This window comes from Petromyzon marinus, chromosome 6, assembly GCF_048934315.1.
Source record: "Petromyzon marinus isolate PM22_M1 ecotype Great Lakes invasive population chromosome 6, UKy_Petmar_22M1.pri1.0, whole genome shotgun sequence".
Lineage (NCBI taxonomy): Eukaryota > Metazoa > Chordata > Hyperoartia > Petromyzontiformes > Petromyzontidae > Petromyzon > Petromyzon marinus.
This window is the reverse complement of record NC_133672.1, coordinates 10706866-10733819: the sequence shown is the minus strand read 5'-3', so window position 1 is coordinate 10733819 and position 26954 is coordinate 10706866. Positions and strand designations below refer to the sequence as shown.

The 26954-nt window shown below is 42.3% G+C and overlaps 1 protein-coding gene across 45 annotated transcripts in view; it reads right to left on the bottom strand.

Annotated features, from left to right (window-relative positions):
- Window positions 1-26954, bottom strand: part of LOC116939524 (neurexin-1-like) — a 297761-nt gene that overhangs the window by 192224 nt on the left and 78583 nt on the right. For all 45 annotated transcript variants that reach the window (XR_004402416.2, XR_004402417.2, XR_012941093.1 and 42 more), the window contains one exon: window positions 1280-1581. Coding sequence is in view for 41 of the 45 variants with exons in the window: in XM_032948001.2 (XP_032803892.1) it covers window positions 1280-1581 (302 nt within the window). In the remaining 4 variants the exon portion in view is untranslated. The remainder of the gene's footprint in view (window positions 1-1279; window positions 1582-26954) is intronic.

The following is a 26954-nucleotide window of genomic DNA, read 5'->3' as shown; positions in this document are numbered from 1 at the left end:
TTTTCTTTTGTATGCTTCTTCGGCTCAATTGCGAATGTATTGGGATACAAATTTTGAGCGGAACAAGTGATACTGCTTAAAAAAAAAAAATGTATAGCTCTTTCAAAGTGAAATGGGCATTGGTTTTAGTGACGCTTGTTTTTATTCCCCCCACACCCCTAAAGCGGCCAAGAAGATAAGCTCCACTTGCATGTGCAGCACGTAATGTGAATCGGCTTGCCAGCCACGTTGACGCAAGCAGGCACGGATGATGCAGTAAACGGCACATTCCACATGTATTCGAAAACACCTCTCTTGGATGAAAAAAAAAGCAACATGAAGCATTAAATGCTGAAAAGGAAACACAAATACGGCACAGGAAAATAACGTAAAACAGGAATATGATCGTAGGTGGTTGATGGATCACCCAGCCCACAAAAAGGTCCCCAATTCTAGTGACCTCTCTGCCACTTGCATTGCTCTCTCACCCTTTCCGTCCATTCTTTTTTTAAACACAACTGTTTTCGTGACACTAATTGCACAAATTTAAAGGCCCGCTCCCACCAATTAAATCCCAACCGTCAAGAGAGAATAAGAGAGGTAAGGAGACCTCAAAATGTACTGTTAACAAACACGACCTATGATAAATGAATAGGTAAATCTTCATGAATGCCACATTTTTGCACTCCATATTGTGTTAATGTTATGCTTAAGACACTTTTTTAAATGAGAAAATTCACAATGCTACCAACGCTCTCCCAAAGAGTGCAACTCAAAATGTGTGAAACACGTTGCATTCTACATATACATATTTTTTTAAGTGGCAATATAGTTGTTTAATTTCAAGTGGATTCTTCTTTTTTCCAAATTACTTTATAATAAACTTGGAAAAATTTACAATAATTCACTGAGGTTTTATTATTGGACTTCTCAAATCCAATTAATTTCAGTTATGGAAAATGCAAAGCGATAGTGAAGATGGTGCATGTCTTGTTTTAAACCAAGTTGCCATCTTATTCATAAAGGGAGTTCTGATGTCCTTCAATGTAAGTGTGTGTAACACAATTGCATGCAAATTTTTTGAACAACAAAAAAAACCGTACCAAGTGCATGTTTTCTGAAAACGGCGCTCTTTTAATACCATTTTGACATTATTGCATTGTTTTGAACGACCTTCGTGGGAAAAAAGTTACTTTTTTTCCCATCAGTAACGACACTCCACAAACAGCTTGCATGCAGGACACTTCCAATCCCTTCCTGGCAAAGGCTCTACCGCTTCATTCACATCCCTCAGCCCTACCTGACGCAGGTTCCGAGTCACTTTGACATCGTGCCAGTTGTTGTCGTTGAACTTTCCCGTGACGGGCTCAACGAGGGCCTCGAAAGCGCCCGAGCCGAGGTTTATAACGAGCGAGACGGCGCCGTCCTTGAGGGCTAGATTCACATAGTCGGCTGCCTTGCCGGTGTGCAGGATGAGGCCATTGCGTTGCAACGTCTTGAAGGACAGCGTGATCTCGTCGCTGCTGCTCTGAATGGGGTTGTTCGCCAGGTCATAGCACAGGTATTCGGCGCCTTTAAATGTGGCCATGCTCTCCTCGCGAGCTGCAAGAGACAACCGCGACAACAAAACAAACGTGAGGCCATGATGAAGGCGGTAACCAACGACCACATTGTGACTGTCCGGGTTCCGTGTTGACTGCGTCCGTGCGAGCTTGTCTCCGAGGTGTTGTCACAGCTCCTGTGTCACACACACACACTACCGTGGTGCCAGTTTCCGAGATGACACGTCTTCATCAGGTGGAGGAGGGGGAAATGTTACGACTTTATTTTAGAATGTGATTAACTGTTCACGGTCATGGTGTTAATTGACATTGTTATCACGTGAATACATAATGACAGCAACAGTTTGAAATAGGAAGTTCTCACATTCCCAATAGCGAGGTAAAGTATTAAATATATTTTAGAATAGGCACAGGGTAGTTATCTCCAATTCATGATGCAAGATAATTAGGTTATAAACTACAATGACACATCAATTGCATGAATTGGAATTTGGTGTATTTTTTTATTACAGGTATTCATAGCATATTTTACATTATATTATTTGTTTAAACATATTTTACCAAGTACTTACTGGGGTTAAAACTTCGTCTTTTAAAAACTCACTGGGGTTAAAACTTCGTCTTTTAAAAACTCAACACTGTAATTAATTAGCTTTACAAAAAAAATTGGAAATATAATGATACATCTAAAACATGCACGTTATGCCAACAATCTGTCAACATTTTTTCACAGTAATTTATATTGTCATGCCTTACGTTGCTACATTCCTAACAGTACTGTGCCAAAGCAATGTCCTTTCCAATTAATGTAAAAAAAAAATCTCAACTCCTCCATACATACTGAGAATCACAGTACTCTCTGAAAGAAGCTCCGAGGAAACGATATCTCTCACCCTTAAATAATTTTATTTTCAGTGACATTTTCTATTGTGACTTAAAGCTTTCGTGACTGCAGGAATTCATATTCTTTGGGTCTTTCGGTGAAGTCACGTAGATAGGTTCAAAGGAAATTACAGAAAATAACAGTTTGCCTTTAGAAGCTAACCCCCCTTTTCCTGATGACGACCGCTTGTGTTACGATCGAAACGTCGTCGTTTTTTTGTTACCGTCTTTGAACCTATCTACGCGACTTTACCGAAAGACCCAAATAATATTTTCTATTGTATTTTTACGTGAATAGAAAATAAAATAAAAACATTCTGTATTGCCACGGATAATTAATAAAACCGAAAATTACTTCTCACAGTGCTGGCAACATAAATCTTACTCTTTGGTTTTTTTCGGTAAAGTCACGTAGATAAAATAAAACAAAATAAACGAATACAATTAAATCACGACGTTTCGGAGGCAACACAAGCTTCCGTCTTCAGGTGGAACAGTCACAGAAGAATATATGTGTCAAGTTCTTCTGTGACTATTCCACCTGAAGACGGAAGCTTGTGTTGCCTCTGAAACGTCGTGATTTAAATGTGTTCTTTTATTTTGTTTTATTTTATCTACGTGACTTTACCGAGTAAAACCAAAGAGTATGAATCCTTGCAGTCACGAAAGCTTCAAATCTAGAACATAAATCGTACTTTCAGGTTTATTTTTGTATCCTCTTTTGGTCATATGCATTTTCTACAACAGGCATGTCAACCAGTACGGTGATATAAAAGTACAATATCAAATGTAATACTACTTTCTAATGTATCATACAGGGTTAAGTGAAACGACTCTCAAGGAAGAAATAAGATCCTTAAAAAAAATTGCTCGCAATGAAATGGCTCTGACTAGAACCACGGTAATAAAGGAAGAGTGAATGACATTAAATATTGGGGAACAGATGTAGCAAACAAATTATTCACACTTAATGACAGCATAACTTTAAATGGTCCCAGAAGCAAGGGATATGTCTCTATGAAAATGGCATGAAATCCATGAAGTTTGATGATCTCCTTGGAATCTTCATATATTGTGTCTCGTTATAACAGTGTATTTTTTTTATCTCCAAACGTGGCATATAGCTTATCCGAACAGAGCCCATTTCCAAGGTAATTGTTTTACTTAACTTATCCTCAAATAAGCATAGCTCTATTCTCTTTTCACATTTGAATTACAATGTCAGAATCAGAACATGTATTCATACTGAAGGAATCCGATGAGCTATAAAGCTCTTTTCCACAGTTGTCCATATATTGTAGTCCATGGGCCTATTGGCTTTCCAGACCAATCTTATCATGCAGTGTTTGTTTAAGCAAGAAAACTCTTATTTGACCTTTTTGGTCAAAACAAGTTCAGAGCTTAAACATATGCTGCTTGGTTTGGAAAGCCAATGGGCTGCTGGACTAAAATAACTATGTTTTTTTATTATATTAAAAACTCATTTCTTTAGAAGTGCTTTTTGTGTTTAGTTTGTTGTCCTTCACCCGCACCTCTGATTAGCACGGTTAGCTGCTACTTATGATGCGAAAGAAGTTAAACATACATGTATACAAAACACAAAACGGAGTATTTCTTATTTATACGTTTACCCATAATGCTTCACAACAACATTAAATAGGTTGGTGTGCAAGTACAATAAACATTGTCGATTTGTGTTACAATAATTACATTTTCGTAACGTACTTTATAAAATGATTTACACATTTTGTTTCTCACCGATACGTTTACACTACTACTAATAATACATAAACCACAGATTTTAGATGATTATGATAATCTATGTTCACATACATGATCAGTTCCTAACAACCAGAAATGCATGTTGACAATGTTTGCAATATTTTCCAACATGTAATTATTTTGCAACTTATCTTTTCATCACGGTGTTACAACACAAACAGTCTGCTTATTGATAGGCATTCAGCGATAGATTATATCCTTCATGGCCACACAAGTAACCTCAATCGTGAGACAAATCCTTCATCTATTTGGCTTCAGGCATCCTAGGACACGCTGCAAATGTTTGTAATCCTATTGGCCAAAAACACAGTTACTCTCTTATATGTTGTTGTCAATATTCCATATAGTCACTTGTGATCTGAAGTTCAACTACTTTGATGGTTGGTTAGTTTAACCATAGTACGACTAAGCCCATTACAATTTGGTTTAAAAGCAAAATACCACACGTAATGCCCTGGCCAACATTTTCAAAAGTCGTACAATGCAATGGACGCGGAAGTCTGGCATGCAAAAAAGTAATAATACTACTAAATGTCCCCTTTTCAGAATACATTTCCATTACAATGTTAATTGAATATATGTCTTGAGGGCTTGTGTTATTTATTGCATTCAAAAAACTTCAGATGGTCTTTTTTAAAAGCAAACAAATAAAACTGTATTTTTCTACACTTTAAATCCATGATTTTTGAGACAATATACGTTGCAGTATTATTAAATAGCTAGCCTAGAATAGCGTTACAGTTACAATTGAGAAATGACATGTACATTTTTTTTATCATTGATGTATTTTTCTGACTACCTTACCAATTATAATATATCTTAAACTATGTTATCAACATTAAGGCACACGGTGAAGTCTCTATAAATGACACAAGTGAAAAATGCCTGTTCATATTGTGGCAGCTGGAAGGCAGGACGGACCACAACCTCGATGGGATGACCTTGTTAAGATATAATTCGGGGGGTGGGGGAGAAAACCGAACAAACTAATGGTTATCTGGAAGTGATCTTGCGAGACAATGTTCAAATGAGAACCGTTTGACAGTTCGTATGGCTGTAGGCTACAATTAAATAAATATGATCGCAACATTCATGATGACAAGAATGAAAGAAAATGATGACAATCAGCGCAAGATGAAGCATCGTATTACATATTTTATCGCTTAGTCAGTGAGCAGTATATTAAACACATGTATAATACCAGGTTTCCAAATATACTTGATATTCTATATATATTGTACATTATATACCCTAACCCCAATGTGGATTTTGTTCTGGCTACAGTAGCCCAGAGGAATGATCATGGCAACACACTGGCACTAATTACACAGTCATACCACGCAATCTCGTAAGCACCTCATTATACATGCCTGATGCACAAAGGAGTAAAGATGGCACACAGTGCTGTCATTATCCTTCATCATTAGCTTCTACTATAAATGTTGTAGTGAGGACAAATCAAGGGGTGTCTGGCATGCCATACTGTAGCTTAATTATCGGTATAACCTTGCCTAGCCATACGAACGTTTCATGTGCAAACAAACAGCAAAAAAAATCCCCGCACATTCATTATGGCAGGCAAGAGAGTGGGAACACGTCTTGATCAAATGACTCGAGTTAATTACGTCTTGTGAAATGTCAGGAAATGAGTAAACAAAGCTAACACCCTAGGTGAAAATCCACCCTGACCTTAATTTCACCGTAGTAAACTCTTGTGTTAGTGTTTCGATGCCACTTTTGACAACACTGGTGGGGTGGCGGTGGGGGGGGGGTGTGGGACTGCTGCTCAGATTTTCCGCCTCCATGAACTTCTATTCTGTGCCTCTTCTCTCGTCAGATCCACTATCCTCATCATGTCTCATTCCACCACATACTCCCATCCGCCTCAGCTTCGGTGTCCCTTCCTCTCCTGCTGCTGCTGCTGTCACACACCGGATGATATCTCCATAGCCCTCCTAAAGTGCATCGTCCCTGTTAGACCGCATGCATGTGACCTTATTAATATATTCCTGAAACAATATTCAAAGGGATATATCGATATATATATATTTTTTACAAATGGTTAGTGCCTCGAAACATGCATTATGCAAAATGAAATGAAGTGCACGTTTGCTCTTGTGCGGGAAATGTCGCATTTTGTAAAAAAAAAACCTCACTCATTTGACTTTCTTCGTGAGCTCACAGTCGGCTTGCATTATTTATGGTTACATGAAATCTCATTATCACATTAACTGGTTTAATTAAATTTGTTTCACACAATTGCCGAATGGGTTACATTTGCATGGGGTACATTAGCAATGCTTTAGAGGGTAACAATATAATTATCATGCATATCAATGTCTGTTGCTTTGTAATAAAATCACAATTGTAAACTACAACAATATGATATATGTCACTTATCAATAACTACCTCGCCTGCTATGCAAGAGATTTTTCTCCGGGTGCTCTGGTTTTTCCCTCCACATTTAGAAATACGCATTTTTATGATTGGGCTGAAAAAAATTCCACATAAGCAACTTAACTCAGCTATAATTTGTGGCCAGGACACTTCTGAAAAAGAGCTGTATAGCTCATTAGGCCTTACCTGGTCAGAAAAAAAGTTGTAGTTTACACTTATATTTATTTATATCTCGATATCTTTTTTTCTCCAAATGTCTATGACGTATGTATTACAAAATATTTGAAAGCCTCATGGCGATGCATCCTCGTGCAGACACATCTCTTCTGTTGAATTGCACTCGTGTGGCTAAAATATGCCCATTATCTGTATAACATAATGACGTGGCACTGTGACTGTCAAAGCACGAGAAAAAAACAAAGTACAGCGGGAATACAAACTATCTTTGGCGAAATTCTATTGCACAGTCCATAAAATACAGTGACATTTTCAAGATGAGTCTGTGTTAATTCAAAATTAGATCACAGAAATAAGTGAATTTCCTCTGTCATTTTTGCTTCCCGCAATTGCTTGCTTTTGTGGGAAGTTTTTTTGGTGTTTTCCCATGATTGTTTTTGACACATTGTATATTGATTCTCCGTTAGTTATTTATTTGGCGCCGTGACAAAAGCATATTCCTAAACTTTTGGAGGACGCTGAAATGTCATTACAAAGTATAAAAATTGTTGATGTAAATCAGAACAGACTGCAGCATCCTCTGGTGTATTTAAACTATATCTGTGATTCGCACCATTGAAAACACGGCTTTCGATGGACGCGCCATTATTATGCAAGCGAAGGGCATGAAGAAGAACTGTGAAAGTTCGCAGAACGTTTCCACAATCATTTAACGAGTTTGCAAATGTCAATAGACAAAGACATGGGGTTGATGTAAATACCATTAAATGATGGCATTATATTAATGGAATGTTGTTCACCCTTACAGAAGCATGTATGTACATTTTTCAGAGACAAATACTCTATGGGCAATTATAAATATATATTTGTAAAATATATAATCAGCAATGTTAATACATGTTGATAAATGTGACCAAATATGTCTGAACCGTCACTGATAATGAAAGATAAAAGAGAAATACCATCATAAATAAAATTTTAATCACTAAAATTAAATGTTAAATCTAGCAATGCTTAAACTAAATTGTTTTCAACATAAACACACCGGTGTTTTCGCCGCACAATGAGGACAACATAAATACATTTTAATTCAATTAAACAAATACATTAAACACGTCTTTGAAAACTATTTCATAAAAACATGTTTTGCATGTCATAAAATTTGTGCAAGGATCTCCACTAACAATGGTCGTAAAAAAAGGATGTGTAATTATTTCCCCCACAATTCAGTATTTTAAATCAATTTAAACGTAGGTGTTTTTTAAATAATCGTTTTTTTTTTTACAATGGTGTGAATGTAGCGGGCTCGAGTGCCTGGTTTCATCTGAATGCCACAGCAGTAATGCGCATGGCTTGCGATTATATAGTCAAGTGTTCAAATCTTGGTAGGTAGTCAACTCGGTATTCCATCCATCCAGGGTTAATTAAAATAAGTATCACTTTGCAGGCAGGTTTTTTTTTTCGGTAAAGTCACGTAGGTAAAATAAAAGAAAACAAAGAAATTATTTTATTTTACCTACGTGACTTTACCGAAGAAAAAAAACAAAGAGTATGAATCCTTGCAGTCACGAAAGCTTCAAATCTAGAAAAAAAGGTCAGGAGTGCTTGTTCTATCTAAAAACTGAACACTGTCTCGGGAATGTGGAATTGTCACTGCCACCTCCGGGCTGCATACTGGAGATGAGCACCAGCCTGTGCTCAATTTATTGGAGAGCCAACTCAGACTAATATCTCGACGGGTCACATGAACTCATTGCACAGGACATACATGCATTACACTTGCGTTTCGTGCATGTATTGTAAGCTTGAGAATCAATATTAATCGATGAGTCGACACATTCAGTGGTTAATTTCAGCCGGAGTTGTCTGGGACTGAGCTCCAGAAAATCGTACCCTGTCCCCACCGCTGTTTATGGTTGGGCTGTTGGGGCAGCAATGGAAATGATTCCAGAGAAATTAGCACCTGGATGAATCGTTACACTCCTACATGAAATACATAATCCTACAAAGTGAAAATATGTATGTTGTGCGCGCACCAACAATAGTCAAAGTGGCATTTGTTTCATAGTAATGCATGAAATAGCTGAATAGTACAATATGACCTGTGGGAGGAGAAAACACCACACCGGTCACACTTGGCTATGGAAATACATTGTACCAAGACTAACTCGCATAAACCCAGACCAAGTTCATGCCTCTATGGTTCTAAAATATGACCAACATCATGTTTAAACTTTAAAGGCTGGACTTCATGGTCTCTGCTTGATTAGTGACGAAGGGGGTCAAGTCAGCCATGCATGAATGCCAGCACATCTAAGAAGTATATTCATGTTTTTTTTTTTTATGAGGGCATACACAGACTACTGTCACGCTGTGAGTGTGAAGAAGTGATCAAGTTATATGCAGTGTGCGAAATAGCTGTGAATTTGTGAGGCCTATATCCAGCAGGGGATTGACCATGGCTGCTGATGATAATAATGACGTTACATCTACGGGACATTTTTGTCCTGTATCAAAATGGTGAAATAAGAAGTATAGGTTTGAAGCTTTTTTGACTGCAGGAATCCATACCTTTTTGGTACCTTCGGTAAAGTCACGTGGGTATAAAATAACGACGTGATTTATTTTATTTTATACCCACGTGACTTGACCGAAAGAACCAAAGAGTATGAAGTTTTGGCTTTACCCTGGGTTATTGCTAGAAAGGGTAAAGCCCATTCTTCTAATTAAAATACGTTACCTGTGGGTGTAGTGTCATGCTCTTTTAACTTAAGACTATTCTCAACCACGTCTGAACAATTTGCTGAAGAAGGTATGGATATTTCCTCCACAGATGGAATATCAAGCGACTCGCCAAACTACAAATGCAATGAGGAGCAAACCACCAGGTATACGTCGCAACATGCCTGTCCAATACAACACGTGCATTTTCTGGTGGAACACGGGGACTGAACTTAGCTACCCGGATGCCGTGAAATGGCTTACAACATTAAACATACAATTGCAGCTCATTGCCTTTTTTGAAACGCCATACTGAACACATCCATGTCTTGTTGTGATGACTAAATATGTCTGAAGTAAGAATTCCAAAAAGTTTTACATTACGTTTGTGTCACTGTTTTACAGAAACGAACCATACAATTGGATTAAATGGTTAAGAATACTAAATGATCTTGAGATGGGTGGGATATATATGTAGGATAGAGGAATTATTCCAGGGGATACTGAACAGATATATGAGAATGTTCATTTTTTTTGTATATAAATGATGGCCCTTTTAATGACAAATAAACCATTATCAATAATACTGCAAAACAGTGTTCTACGTGTCATGAGTTAATTATGTGTATATATATGCATGTGTTTCGTTGGTGTCATTAATTTAAATGAAGTGTGAGGTGTTTCAAAGTTTTGCATGAAATAAAATAAAAACCAGTGGCAAAAGTCAAGGTCAGTACCATCTATGCTACCACTACCTTGGCATCAATCCTTTCCACTCGGTCTCATAGTTGTTGTTAAGTCAACACCAGGCTGTCAACATCTGCTCTGAGAGTATCCCACAATCTGCCTTCAGGTCTTCCCCTTGTTACAAAGTTGACATGTGCTTGAAGGGCCACTCTTCCAGTCTCATTATCAAGGCCATCTGGATTTGTCTTCCCTCTGGTCGCTGACTTCTAGTCAATGACCCAAGTCTGTCTTGGTAACATGCCCTCTTTCATACTGCACGAATTCCACCCACCACAACATGGCTTTTCTAATTACATTGAAAGCTCTCTCCTGCCAGATTATATTCAAAACTCAAAGTATGCTTCCATTATATTGCTAGTATGCGTCACATTACGCATCTGTATTCAAATGCCAAAAAACGCATGTGCTATTTGCTTTGTATTTAAGATCCAAGATTGAGACCCATGCAATAATCTTGACATTGCTCTTGTTTCTAACGCTCGATCTTTTCATATGAAAATCGACACACCTTGACTTGTGACTAATGTCAAGTACATTTGTAAATCCATCCATGCATATTGCCATATTTATTATTTTGGTGTGATCTGCGCTCAAAAATGCTAAATAAGACTTCATGAAAATGTTCAATTAATATTTCAACATGAGAAGGAATACACAATTGATTACGGCCAATGAAATGCATATTTCATAACCATAGGCAAAATCTTAAAACTAAAATACATTCCATTAAAAGTTTGACTTGAAGTCTAAATGCTCATTCTGAAAGAAAAGAACCTCACATAATAAAAAAAATAATGGAGTGTTTCTATATGAAATAATAACAAAATATATGGCTTTACAAACATTACAAATAAGAAATATCCACTTTAAACTCAAGAAAACGATCAGTACTGCAATTCCTTTTTCTGGAATAAGACCATTTGTGTTTGCATTTTAAAACCATTTTCATGCACTCACATAAATAATTAAATAACGTTGCTGAAGACGTAATATTTTGTATTTGACCTTTAAAATGTAAACTATATTTGCAGTGTGACAAAGCAATATTATTCCACTGCTGTAGTCTCAATATCCCATACTAGTTCAGGCCAACATATGCAGGAAATCCTGTACAATTTTATTATCATCACCACCCTATTTTTTTAGTTTTGGCTTTATCTTTTGAACATAGACATCACATATATAATCTGTCACAACCTCCTTACTAAATTTAGTTTGGACAAAACTCTTTCAGCGCTGTTTGGCTGAATGCCTCATTTTCCTCCAGCCACAGTCAGCTGTGTTAATTATAATCTTCTCAGGGGGAAAATAATGAAATTTTTAACAGAGTACTTCAGAAAAAAAGCATTTATCATGTATTAGCTGCAAACCCAGGGCAAACGATGACATGCAGACTAACGGCCTTATCTGCAGAGAAAGCATATTTCCTGGATGAATAATTAACACCAACAGCAGGCTGGGAAAGTCTAGATGGCAGGCAAGGGAGCCTAAAATTTATGGTTATGCCCCCATACCAGCACCGTTTTCAGTGTATATCTTAACAAATGTTTGTATCAGATGTGGCACTTCCACTGGAGGTATATGTCCATCATTACAATTGGAGATTGTGCAGCATACATTGCTGAAAGAGACGAAGCCCGATGGACAACACTGGGGATACAATGGCATCCAAAGGAGGGAGAACACGTCCAAGAGGAAGGCCACCATGGAGACTTGAGCGATGAGGGTAATTGATTGATACGTGTGTATGGATCGTGGTATTGTGGAGATAGTAGGAAATGGCAACGTTGTGGAGAGGCCTTCATCCAGAAGTGAATATATATCTTGATTGATGATTATGAATACATTTTGTAGATACCATTGAATCACTGTCTGTTGTTATTTGGACACTACTGTATACTATTCTAATGAACAGTGGCGAGATGTTTATATTGCAAATGCATATCTTTAGAACTGCATTCTGTGTTTAGTTTGTTGTCCTTCCCCCACACCTGGGATGGACACTCTTTAAAGGTTTCAGTTGATCGTGCTAATGCATTGTCTTTATTTGCTACGACTCGTTAGACTAAATGCAACTCTAAGCGCAAGTTTAAAACTAAAATAGGCGGAAACGCTCAATATGATGTAATTATATGCAACACGCAATGTACAATCTGCTTTCTAGCTCCAAGATGGTCTAACAGAACGCACTCTTAACCCAAATATGGACTGTCCATAGGCCTATACATTCTCTGTGACAATTTCAATTTGAGTAAACGTGAAGCAAATTATACGCGGCTAACAGCCATGTGTTGCCGACTACAAAGGTGTCACTGGTGTGCTGTCGCACCACGATGACCTTTGCTTGAAATGCATCAGCGTTGAAATGTAGACGTTCTATTGACAGGTAATGAAAACCTAATTTAGTTGCCAGCATACAAATTAGAGCAAGGAGAAAATGTCACTTTCCACAGAAAGTGCTTAAAGTATCCATCCAGGCAGTGGGGCTTGATAAGGCGAGCAGCTCACAATCGCAAGGTTACGCGTTCTAATCCTAGTTGGGGTTGCTTTTTTTTTTAAACACTTCTTATTCTGAGTGTTGATTTGAAGCTTTCGTGACTGCAGGAATCCATACTCTTTGGTTCTTTCGGTGAAGTCACGTAGGTAGAAAAATAAAAACAAAATAAACAGAATAAATAACGACGTTTCGATCGCAACACAAGCGGTCGTCCTCGGGCGGAAAAAACAATCCAGCAGTGGAACTGCTGAACCAGCGAGAGAGCTGTGACAACAAGAGGTTATATATGTGTAGTGGAGTAGGAAGGTGTGCTGGGGAAACTGCACGATTGTATTGATCACACGGACAGTGTGGGGTTTATCTGGGGTCAGCCTGAGCAGACGGCGGAAACAGTGGGGTCGTGTGAGGACAGCCAGGTGAAGAGGCTGGGGTGATGAGGTAACGGTCGGGCCAATTAAGCCAGAAGGGCTGTGATTGGTTGGTGCTGTTGCTGGGGCCGAGGAGGCGTCGAGGTGTCTGGAAAAAAGCAGGTGGTTGAAGACGCAAGGCGTGCGGAAGCACGCGGACCAGTTAATTAGCGATAATGAGAATGGGGATAAATTGGGGGGAGACAAAGAGAGAAGGGGATATTGGAGTTGGGAGCTGTACGGTGAAGACGTGGAGTTCGGAAACAGAGTTTAGAAGAGAATTGTAGCATGGTGATAGCGAAGCCGAAGCAAGACGAAGCAGTTAGCAGTGGAGTGAGCATAGTGATAGCGAAGCTGAAGCAAGACGAAGCAGTTAGCAGTGGAGTGAGCATAGTGATAGCGAAGCTGAAGCAAGACGAAGCAGTTAGCAGTGGAGTGAGCATAGTGATAGCGAATCTGAAGCAAGACGAAGCAGTTAGCAGTGGAGAGAGCGTAGTAATAGAGGAGCTGGAGACGAGGCGTGCGGAGACAGAGAAGTGAGATTGGGTTTTGCTGGGTGCGACGACGCTGTATTAGCGGAGGAGCTGAGGAGGATAGCCAGCAGTGGAGATAGCGTAGGAATAGAAGAGTTGAAGACGTGTGTGTGTGCGGAGCAAAGCGACGTGATACTGGGAACCAAGGTGGTGAGCGAGACGGGCGAAGCACGGCGAGCGAGCCGTGGTGTCCGGGATACGGTGGAGTGTGGAGGACGCGTTAAACGATGAAAATAAAGAAGTGGTTGAAGAAAGACAAAAGTTGTTCGTGTAAAGTTCAACCACTACATTTGGTGTCAGAGTAGCTACGAACCACGCCGAGATGTCAAAGAAGGCGGCAAAGAGGAAGAACGTGCCGGTGGACCCGTGCGACAACAGCAATGATGAGGATGTGCTGCCCGTGTCCGGCCAAGTGGCCGATACTCCCCCAGCGGGTCTGGTCGACCGAGAAACAACAGAACGAGATGGCGGTTCGAGCGGGGCCGAAGGCCCGGGACCATTGGGGGATTGGAGAGTCCTCATGGCCCAGTGGGAGGCCAAGATGGCGACGCTGACGGAGGAGTTCCACCACTTTATGACATCGAACCGCATACAACCAACGGTGTCAAGTCGACCAGCAGAGGTTGCCGCGGCATCGGAGCGATTGGAGGAATCCGACGACGAGGAAGCGCAGCCGTCGGGAACGGCATGGCGACTTCATGTGCAGCAGTTCGAGGCCAAAGTTGGGGATTGGACGGCGTTTACACGGCGATTCCGTGCGGCTTATGAATCTCTGGAGTGGACTGAGAGTGCCGCGCTGCGGGCACTGCCGATGGCCCTCGATGATGACTCAACACTGGACGGGGCACTCGCGACAATGAGAAAGGTCTACGAGCCGCGATCGGTCGCCAAACGTAGATTTCAGCAAAGGAAGCGGGAGGCCACGGAATCCCCTCTTGCGTTCCGAAGCGCCTTGTTGGCCCTCGCTCAAGTGCCATACCCGGCGATGGACCAAGAGGCCCTGGATTCCCTACTGCAAGAGAAACTTTTGCAGTTGGCGAAGGAGCTAAGGATCGTCCTTTCGCTCCCGGACAGCAACGACGATGACGACATGTCGTCTCTGCAGATCGCCAGGAACATCCAAGTCAACCTCGACCTTCGAGACGAGCCAGCGGTGGTGGGTGTGCAGCCGCTGCTGATGAGCGCTGCCGTGGCCGAGAGCGCGGTGGCGGTGAACGAAGCGCCGCCGATTTCAGCGGCGGCCGGGGTGCCACCCGCGGGCATGCTGCGTCGTCCCGCTGTGTATGGAGGTGGCACGCAACGGACGTGCTACGAGTGCGGACGGAGAGGACATCTCGCCCGCGACTGCTGGCGGCGCAGGGGCTGCCTTCCAAGGGCGCCGACCAGCTATGCCCGGAGATTTCCCCAGGACCGAGGATCTCACCCGTTTCCATCAAATTTGTATGTTGAGCAAGGTCGAGACATGTGGGGCGCGTTGTTGCATCGTGTGTTGGGCACCGCGCCGGGGTCATCGGATGTGATGGCACGTATTCAAGGAGTAATGGTCAGGGTTATTGTTGATACAGGGGCTTCTGTGACCCTTATTTCGTTACAAACTTTTCGATCGCTGCCGACTTCGCCCCGGACCCTGGAACCGGTAGATGGGCCATGCATAGCAGCAAACGGTGGCAGCCTTGGTATTATGGGTTGTATGGTCGCGACGATTCAAATTGGGGAAGTTAGCGTTACGGGGAATGTCTTGGTTTCTACGGCATTGGCGGTACCGTGTTTGCTGGGCACGGATTTTTTGCAAAGGATGCCGCTTAAAATTTCGATAGAGAAAGGGTGTTTGGAATTGCCATCGGGGAAACGTATGAAATTTTGGGGGACGCCTTCTAAGTTCGCGGTTGCGAACGCTGTGGTGCAGGCCGTGGTGAGCCGCACCGTTCGCGTTCCGCCTACGACTCAGATGCTGGTGCCGCTGCGCTTTAAGAAACAGTTGCCGTTTGAGGAGCAACAGGAGGGTATATTGTTGACGCCCTCAAATGCTGTATCTCGGATGCCCACCTTGGTAGGGGCTTTGACTATTGTACCAACAAATTGCGACCCTTTAATACAAATTGTAAACGCGGGACACGAACCGGTTGTCATTCAAGAGGGGACCACGTTAGCGCATGCGACGGCAGCGCTGGGTCCAGAAGGGGAGGCGTGTTTTGCAATGGGACAGAATGAGATGTTGTTGGGGGATGAAGATGATCCGGACTGGTTACAAGATCTTTATATGCAAAACCCGGAATTAACGCCTGTGCAACGGTCGCGTCTACATGGGTTGCTCATGGAATTTAAAGATGTGTTCAGTTCAGGCAAATATGACGTGGGTCGAACGTCGTTGTTGCGGCATCACATTGATACTGGGAATGCACCCCCAATCAGATTGAACTCCCATCATGTAAGTCCGCTGGAGAAAGATTGTATGCGGCGAGCCGTTGATGAGATGTTGGAACAGGAGATTATTTCTCCATCGTCCAGTCCGTGGGGAGCTCCTATTGTACTCATTAAAAAGCGCGATGGGGCCATGCGATTTTGTGTTGACTACCGGAAATTAAACAAGGTTTCTGTGGCGGAAGCGTATCCGCCCCCATGTATTGATGATTCGCTAGATGCCTTGTCCGGCGCGAAAATTTTTTCGACCCTCGATCTATTGTCGGGCTTTTGGCAATTGCCCCTGGATGAAGATTCTAAACCTAAAACCGCTTTTCGAACACCACAAGGGTTGTTCCAATTCAATGTACTCCCGATGGGGCTCCACTCCGCGCCGGCCATCTTCCAACGATTGATGGAGCTCGTGTTGTCAAGACTGCAGTGGAAGTCATGCTTAATATATCTGGACGACGTGATTTTTTCAATAAGGATTTTGACAAGCATTTGCAACGGTTACGTGCCGTTTTTGGCAGAATGCGGCGCGCTGGATTGAAATTTAAACCCCAAAAGTGCCATTTGTTAAGGACGTCGGTTAAATATTTGGGACACGTTGTTAGCGCGTCTGGGGTGGCCACTGATCCAGAGAAGACGAGTTGCATGCGAACATGGTCGGTACCGAAAACGGTAGGGGAGGTGCGTAGCTTCGTGGGCTTCGCGTCATATTACCAGCGATTCATTAAGGATTTTGCTACGATTGTGAGGCCGTTGCACACGCTCACTGGCAAGGGTGTGAAATTTCAGTGGGGAGATGTGGAACAACGATCATTTGAAGCGCTGCGGGCCACGTTGGCGAACGCACCGCCGCTTGGATACCCGGATTTTACGAAAACCTTTATTCTTGACACAGATGCCAGTGATACGGGCATAGGCACAGTGTTGTCGCAAATGGTTGACGGTGTTGAAAAAGTTGTGGCATATGGCAGCCGGGTGTTGTCTCCAGCCGAACAGAAGTATTGTGTAACACACAGGGAGTTGCTGGCAATCGTGCACTTTGTTCGACTGTACCGACCGTCTTCTTTGGTTCTTTCGGTAAAGTCACGTAGAATGAGAATAAAATAATAAATTGATAAAATAAAATAACACAACAATAATATTATTGTGTTATTTATTTAATCAATTTATTAAACCTAAAACCGCTTTTTTTCGAACGCCACAAGGGTTGTTCCAATCCAATGTACTCCCGATGGGGCTCCACTCCGCGCCGGCCAACTTCCATAATACAATAATATTATTGTGTTATTTATTTTATCAATTTATTATTTTATTCTCATTCTACGTGACTTTACCGAAAGAACCAAAGAAGATGAATCCTTGCAGTCACGAAAGCTTTAAATCGAAATGTACCGACCGTATTTGTACGGCAGAGAGTTTTTGATTCGCACGGACCACGCGGCACTACAGTACTCGTTGCGAGTTGACCAGCCGTCAGGGCAGATGGCCCATTGGCTCGAGACCCTCCAGGAGTACTCTTTCACGACCCAGCATAGGAAGGGGACGCGTCATGTCAACGCTGATGCATTATCGAGATTGCCGCGACCGACTGACTCGTGTTGGTGTGCGGAGGGCTCGCTGCGTTGCGGTCCGCCGCTGCAGGACGTTCCGTTAATGGTTGCTGGAGCGGATTCAATTAGGCCAGAAACGATTCCTGCGGTGGAATCGGGTTTGCTGGGGTTGACGTTGGGTCAGTGGAAACGATTGCAGGTGGATGACTCCTCCCTGACCAGGATGAGGCTGCGTGCCTCTCGCTCAAGGGGATCGAAAGATCGCCCCTTTCTAAAACTTATGGATGGTCCCCTCGTTCGCTGGGATGTTGAAGCACAGAAGTTTTGCATTGTTGTTCCAATTGTGTTGCGCGGGAAACTCATTAGTGATACGCATGACAAGTTGATGCATTTGGGGGAGAAGAAGACCGCGTTGACTTTGAGAAAAGATTTCTATTGGCCGGGAATGTATAACGATGTTCAGCGATATGTAAAAGCATGCCATGAATGTGCGTGGACGAAGGCGCCGGCGCGACCCTATTGTGTACCATTGCAATCGATACAGGTTTCGCGGGTCAACGAAATTGTTGCCCTAGATATATTGGGTCCATTTCCCGTCACCCCCCGGGAGCATAGGCATCTGCTCGTCGGGGTGGAGTACCTTACTCGCTGGCCTATGGCATGGCCACTGGTGGACCAATCCGCGGCGTCGATTGCCGAGGCTTTCTTGCAAGGTTATGTTTTGGATAAGGGTGCCCCGGAGCATTTGCTCACTGATCAGGGCAGAATTTTTTCGTCACGATTGATTAAGGAGGTGTGTGATTCATTGGGGACCAAAAAGATTCGAACATCCCCATACCACCCGCAAACTGACGGGATGGTCGAGCGCCTGCATAGGACGCTGACGTCTATGCTTTGCCACCAGGTTAATACTGCACAGGATGATTGGAACCTGCATGTTGCGGCGACGCTGGCCGCTTATAGACTGGCCCCGCATGCCTCGACGGGGTACTCACCGTTTTATTTGATGTATGGGCGTGAACCGGAAGCGCCGGCCATTGTTAAATTGGGTGTACAGAAACAAGGGAAGTCATCGACGGTGCCTGCTCCTATGCAGGTGTCATTGGACTGTCTGAGAGAGGCCCGGGAGGCCGCGTTGAGTAACACGGTGCGACGACAAGCCGCCAATGAACGGTTTCATGGAACGCAGCGGCCTCGAGAGCCGTGGTGTGTTGGGGATAAAGCGTGGTTACATTGCCCCATGGTACCGGTGGGAACGTCCCCAAAGTTCCATCGGCCCTGGCAGGGGCCCGTTGAGATTGTTGAGGATCCATACTCTTTTGTTCTATTCGGTAAAGTCACGTAGGTAAAAAATAAAACAACAAAAATCACGACGTTTTGGCCACAACACAAGCGGCCTTCATCAAGTGAAGGGATCAGGCTGTCTTGAGGACAGCGCTGGAGTGAAACACAGCCATGCTCAGACCGCGACCTTTAAGCTGTGTGTGAGGAAACAAGGTGCCTTGACAAAGGAATTAGCATAAAAATTAGCATTTGATTGGCCGACTTAGCATAGAGGTGGTGTACATGCGGGTGCACATGCCGGTTGGCGCGGGGGGAGGGAGGGGGGGTTTACCTATTGATGGTGTGAAAAGGGAATTTTAGAGCTGCGAAAGTTTGGGGTACCACTACTTGAAAAATATACTGTACCATTGAAAATTAGTTTAATGTTTGGTTCGATTTAGAACATCTTTCCAATGGTTGCTTAATTTGAAACCATCTTCTCGGTTGAAATTGTGTCTGTGTTTGTAGATCTGAATTGCCTCGTGAACAAATCTCTGATGAAAACCCGTGGGTTTGCGAAGGTCCGTCCTCGTATGGATCCTTGCAGTCACGAAAGCTTTAAATCTAGAATAGTTGAGGTTCTCCGAGATCAAAGTGTACGGATTCGATTCGGTCGTCGGACATGGTATGTTCACCCGTCGCGCCTTAAGAAGTTTGTATTGCCGTTTGATGCATCATCTCCCATCCCAGAGTGGCCTGTATTGGATGTGTCCGACGAGCCTGTGAGGAGGTCGCATGTGTACGCGCCTCAGAAATCTGCCCCAGGTGTGCCTGCAGGACCATCCCTATTGACTCGACGAGGGGGTTCGGGCAGGTTTGCTGGCCGGACGCCGGTTGAGCGGCCGCAACTTCGAAATGCTGTCCGGCCCGAGCATGGACGATGGAGAGTCCTGCCAGCGGATGGTCGCTGGGACAGGGACGGGTGTGTCTCAAGGACCAGGAGCGGCACCTCACTTAACGGAGGAGCGAGGCCCGCCGTTGCCCCACAGTGTCCCGTGTAGGGGAAATGAGCCGGGAGCTGGAACTCGCTCCCGAGGACGGACCTTCCATTGACTTTGCGTGTCGCGGTTCTTGTACAAAGTTGTTGTGTTGGTTTGCATGTTGCGGTTCTTGTACAAAGTTGTTGTGTTGTTCATTTTATGTCCGCGGTACTCCACTACTTCAGGTTCAAAATACCGTCGTAGCCGGGACGGCTAGAATTTTTATCACGGGGGGGGGGAGTGATGTAGTGGAGTAGGAAGGTGTGCTGGGGAAACTGCGTGATTGTATTGATCACACGGACAGTGTGGGGTTTATCTGGGGTCAGCCTGAGGAGACGGCAGAAACAGTGGGGTCGTGTTAGGACAGCCAGGTGAAGAGGCTGGGGTGATGAGGTAACGGTCGGGCCAATTAAGCCAGAAGGGCTGTGATTGGTTGGTGCTGTTGCTGGGGCCGAGGAGGCGTCGAGGTGTCTGGAAAAAGGCAGGTGGTTGAAGACGCGAGGCGTGCGGAAGCACGCGGACCAATTAATTAGCGATAATGAGAATGGGGATAAATTGGGGGGAGACAAAGAGAGAAGGGGATATTGGAGTTGGGAGCTGTACGGTGAAGACGTGGAGTTCGGAAACAGAGTTTAGAAGAGAGTTGGAGCATGGTGATAGCGAAGCCGAAGCAAGACGGAGCAGTTAGCAGTGGAGTGAGCATAGTGATAGCGAAGCTGAGCAAGACGAAGCAGTTAGCAGTGGAGTGAGCATAGTGATAGCGAAGCCGAAGAAGACGGAGCAGTTAGCAGTGTAGAGAGCGTAGTGAAGCTGAAGAAGACGGAGCAGTTAGCAGTGGAGAGAGCGTAGTAATAGAGGAGCTGGAGACGAGGTGTGCGGAGACAGAGAAGTGAGATTGGGTTTCGCTGTGTGCGACGACGCTGTATAGCGGAGGAGCTGAGGAGGATAGCCAGCAGTGGAGAGAGCGTAGGAATAGAGGAGTTGAAGACGTGTGTGTGCGGAGCAAAGCGACGTGATACTTGGAACCAAGGTGGTGAGCGAGACGGGCGAAGCACGGCGAGCGAGTCGCGGTGTCCGGGATACGGTGGAGTGTGGAGGACGCGTTAAACGATGAAAATAAAGAAGTGGTTGAAGAAAGACAAAAGTTGTTCGTGTAAAGTTCAACCACTACATAGGTAACCTTATGCTGAGTGTTTGATGCTGCGGAAAAGCGCTCTATACATTTATTGATTATTATTATTCAACTCATCATCACACTGGGGTCTATAAAATATGTACCAGTTTATGGGCAAGTCAACTGCAGCTGTCCTATGGATAAACTCGCCCCTTTTTAAGAATGTGGAATTTTCTCTAATGGCTCAGGGCTGTAGACAGGAGATGAGTACTGCGTCAATGCTCATTTGAGAAGGAAACCACTTTGACTTTATCTTCAATGTTAAAACGATAAAGGTGAAAATTTGCAATTACCACTGCTGATGGAAGAGTCTCCGTTGAAGGCAGCTCTCGGGAGCTCCTCTAGAGGGTACTTAGCCTACTCTTCCACACTGGCTAGACGTCTTAGAAGACGTGGTAGTACCGACAATGTATTTCAATAACAACTCAACCCGTTCTAAATAGGAATGCGGGATTATAAACATTACATGTATTTACCAAAATGTAAGAATATCATAATAATTATTTTTTATGGAATAATCACAAGACAACTGTTACCGTGTGTTGACATTTTTACAATTCATAAAAAAGGAATTACATTACGACTTGAATTAAATTACTGCCTAGAATATGTAGGGCTAAGGCCAGATCAAGACTCACCGTTGCAGTTGTTGAGTGGAATAATGTTAAGTGCCTTGCATTTCTGGTAGCATCTACTTTCTAGATAGGATAACAAATTCATCGGTTTTCTTAGTTGTATTCTAGATGAGATTTATTTGCATTATTAAAGTCCAGATACAATCAGGGAAAGAAGCCATTTCATTCAATTATTTATGTCTCTCAAACATTAGTGTTCACTTTTCACAATATTTCCATGTGCAATTTGGCAATTGCAATCAGCATCTGAAATGCATGGTTTCATCCCGCTATCCAGAACTCAGACCTACTTTGTAATTTTACAACACAAATAATTTATCTCATACCTCACACCCCAAACAAAAGCCTAGTAATTTTCCACAATTTATTCAATTTGGTGTTTCTCCAATATAAACTAGGAGCATGAAACTAAACTTATAGGTTACAATTCAAACTAACTTATTTTGGACCTTTCAGATATAGCAATACGCATTGTAAATTGCAAACAATGTTTCGCTTGGAACTATAATTTTTCTCGAATAACTCAATGTGTTAAACATATATTTTTAATCAAATTACAGGCACATTTTCCGGTAAGAATATACAGGAGTAAACAATTCACGTACATCTTCACTACATCAATGTCATTGCCAGATGGGAATCTAAACTACTCAGGTTTGATAAAAGGGCAACGTGTGTGACAATTGCTGATGACCTCTTGAAATATTATGGAGGCAGAATGGCTCCCAGTAAACATTATCACGTGTGACAACACACACACACATCACTCTCTCGAGTTTAAACGATCATGCGGTAGCAGCATGGCAGGCAATCGTTTCCATTTGCTTGGGCCTCTCAAGTAACACCTCCGAGGCAGTATCTCCCAAACAGAGGACACTGCGAAATAAGAGCCGGGAAGCTGACATATAATTGCACGCCTGAATATGCTGCTGTAATATGGAATGGTAAATAGTGGAGATAAGCGCATGTCTTCAGCGTATCACCAAAGTGTCTGCTACGTGTAATGCACACAATTTATACAGTTGGTTTGATCCTTCAAGGCCTTGATCCTCCTTCTCTCTGACCTTATATTTCCCTTACCTTCCTCATCTCTCCGCTTCAAAAAGCACTGCCTTCTCTCTCAACCTCTCATGAATCTCTGCGTGATAGAACGTTGCTCTTTCTACCACAGTGTGGAATGTCCTTCCTTTGCTGTCTGGAGTTCAAGCTCGATCCCTTCTGTTGATATCAAGATTAAAGCCACTTTCAATGTGAAGCTCATTAAAACTCCATTTATTCCCTGGGCTGTTTTCCTTCTTAGCATCATCAGCCATGATCAACCCACTGCTAGATGAATACTTCCCCTAACCATTACCACCTCTCTCGATCCTGCGATGCAGTAATCCACCTAGTACCTACTCAAGAGCTGATTTCAAATGTGTTCATTAATAATACTCTTTGGTTCTTTCGTTAAAGTCACGTGGGTGAAAAAATAAAAGAAAACATAAATAATCGAATCGTGATTAAATTTTATTATCTCAATTTTTTATTCTTATTTTATTTTTTCACCTACGTGACTTTACCGAAAGAACCAAAGAGTATGGATCCTTGCAGTCACAAAAACTTCAAATCTAGAATTAATTAATAATGTTTGGATACAAGGTCTGTATTTTCCAATAACACTGAATTCCTGTACCTTCCATGCAACATGTTTCTGTATTTTAATAAAATAATACATATAGAAGTTAATTTTATTTGACTGCATTGATACAAAAAAAGAATGTGCGCTACCATTTATATAAAAAAAATGTTGCGGTTTAATAGAACGTTTGCTGGATCATTGCCAGAATTCACACGTCTACGACAAAGTATTACAAATGTAGATAACCCACATGGTCGATGAAGCCACAGAGGAGCGGGTAGTCATCATCATAATTATTAACAGATACGATCAATCCAATGCCACATCGTTTCCATCCCTCATGATCTTGCGACGTCACAATCTATCTCGTTCCTGCAGATGAGCACGTGAGGTCGTCTCAGCAGTCTCATCAAATCGGCCATCACCTTTCTCGTGACGTGTCCTGCTGACGCCCATTCACTTTCCTTAACAGTCGCTATGATGATGTATATAATTTACATGTGTCCTCTGATCATTGTGCCCCTAATTGTCTCACACTACAGTATATGGTTCCCAGCATGCATCTCTCCACACTTATTTGTGTACTTCTTAGTTTTGCTTTTCACTCATTATCAGTGTCCATGTTTCCAATCCATGTGATCTTAGACAATTTCGATTTAAAGCTTTCGTGACTGCAATGATTCATCTTCTTTGGTTCTTTCGGTAAAGTCACGTAGAATGATAATAAAATAATAAATTGATAAAATAAAATAATATTATGTTGTTATTTTATTTTATCTATTTATTATTTTATTCTCATTCTACGTGACTTTACCGAAAGAACCAAAGAAGATCTTAGACAATATACACTGAACTTCATCTGGTCTGCCTTGAAAAATTGCCGTAAATATATATTAAATATTTCTACAGCGCCTTGTGATCTCCAGTTGAAAGGCGCTTCAGAAGGGTAAATAATTTTACATACTCTGTTGTGTTCTTCCGGAAATATATGATTTTCTTGTTCGGCGAAATTGCTTTAAATGACTTTTTCATGCTCATATTTATATTGATAGCAACTTTATAACTATATTTGTGAAGTTATTCAATCATATCCTGCGGTTGATTGTATTGGTTGTGTTAATAGCTGTCATCAGCAAAACGGAGGCGCTCAATGCTACATCTCTTTATGTTAATTGCTTGGCATAAAAAGTAACTTCAACTATATTTGTACATAGCCGGAGCGATGGCGTATGTTCTTGCCCGACTCCTCTTCCGATTTGCATTTTGTTCCTTTCTACATTTAATATCGGTGTCGATAATTAACATTCATAAACAGTGGATATGTTTTATTGTCTCCTTTTTGTTTAACCGCCTGGATGACTGCATCAGCTCCCATTGCATCGATTGCCATTTTCAATAGTGTACAATAAGGCAGGCGTGACGACATTTGATATTCACATTCCCTTTTCACGGAGAGGGCAGAGTTTGCACATCGGAAAGTATAAATCGTAATACAACAGTATTACGGTGGTCTCGAGAAACCCAACCTCGTTCAAAACCGACACAAGGCCATGAACACGAAGACGGCTCCTTGACCTCCCCTACTCTCACGCAACGCGCGCAATTGGCATTCTCACAAACGGCACTGAAAATGAAAATGGGGAAACAACCCATCTCCAGGAGCACACAGCACGAGTTATGCACATGCCAAGACCTAAAAAAGGGAAATCGTTTTCTTGTGATAACCACAAAGCTGGCCAGCTGCATTTGGGCCCGCACAGCATTCATCACAGCAGATTGGCTGTTCTTAAGGTCATGAGTTCCAAATCATTTGGGCAAAGCCTCTACCATTTAGTTTCTCCAGATATCGATTGAAACAATGGCAACAAAGAAGCTCAAGGTTGGTGTGGTGACCAATATTCTGCTGTCACTCATGAAAGCAATTCCAGGAGTACTCCTCTAAATCTCTCAATAAGTGAAACAAAAAAGATGCAAGCAGTTTGTTGAGTGAAAGTCGACTCGTTTTTCCTGCACAATATAGTTTTGCGACGTCGTGGCAAATAGTCGTGCCATGTAACTTGCTTGACTGCAATATGGGTACAACTGAGCAGGTTAATTGAATGGCTTACCAATAATATGAAACCACTCTTTAAATGTCGATTCTGTCGATGGGAGAGGTCGGTGCTTTGCAACTTGTAAAATTGTTAGGAAATTCAAAACAGTGTATTCTTTCAATAGTGTTGTGACATATAGTCGGGAACTGTCTGACTCATACAAAGCACGTGCATTGAAGCTGCATCACTGTCAGTAGCGGGCATATATTTTTTTATCAGCACTGTCATGGGCAGATTCAGAGTGGTTTCCAGTGAATGCAGAAGAATTTCACTAATCACAAACCCAGCTCTGCCTCCTTCTGCAGAACCAAGTCTCACAAAGGGTGAGCCACAATCACAAACTTCACGCAGAGCCTTGACTTATAACACGTCAACATGTGTCAATCCCATAAAGCTGTTGTGCGAAATTACTCCCGTATATTATTTTATATTTTAAATTGACGATAGTAATTGTGTGTGTGCATGTGCCATGAAGGGGTTAAGTGTATTTCGCTTAACGAGTTTATTTGCTCGCTCGTTTACTTTCCTGTCATTACAAAAAAAAACGCAGCTTGCAAAAGTAGCCTTAGTGTGTCAGAAAATAACTCTTTTCAACATTGGCACTAACATATAACGGTACGTTTTGTGGGTAATAGATTGTGTCATTACTCCAACATGAAATAATTCCCCAAAAACAGAATGCACAGCGGTATATAACTGCCTCAATTGGTAAGGATAACGGGCGTAATGGCACATTGGTGACAGTTATGTGGGCGTTATAAACGACTGTCAATACTGTAGTACCCGAAAAAAAACAAGGAATAATGCAAACAAATATAATTTTGGCGAAAAAAACACGTATCGTTTACCTATGTAGTATGGGAGTGAAGAGGCACAATATGTTGCCTATTAAATTTTGATTTAAAGCTTTCGTGACTGCACTAATTCATATTCTTTCGGTAAAATATATATTTTATTATGTTATTGTTTTCCCTTCAACGTGACTTTACCGAAAGAACCAAGAATATGTTGCCTATTATTATTGATTCTTAAAGTAATTGGTTTACTTCCCGACTCAATTGCGGTCACGTGGGCACTGAGTCGCTAACGCTCGACGAGTGAGGAGCAGATACGAATTAAGCAATTGTGGCTTAAAAACATTTATATTTTTATAAGTATATATATTTTCGCAAGCAAGGTTAATCCACAACTCGGATAATACACCCATGGGTAAAATATTAAATATACATGGAATATACATGGGCATGAAGCAACCATTCTTTGGCCGACGCTGCTGTTGGAGTGAGAAATGTAAGGTAGATGTGGCCATATAGTAGGTGTTGTGATTTTGTTATGGGGGAGCGGTAGTGTACTGGTCAGCTCACGAACTCGGTGACCCGAGTTTGATTCTCGCAAACGGCCAACATCAGTGACGATTATCTCAAGTGGGCATCAGCCTCCTCTAGGTCGACTCAGACTCAAATGCGAACCTGGTGCGGTGT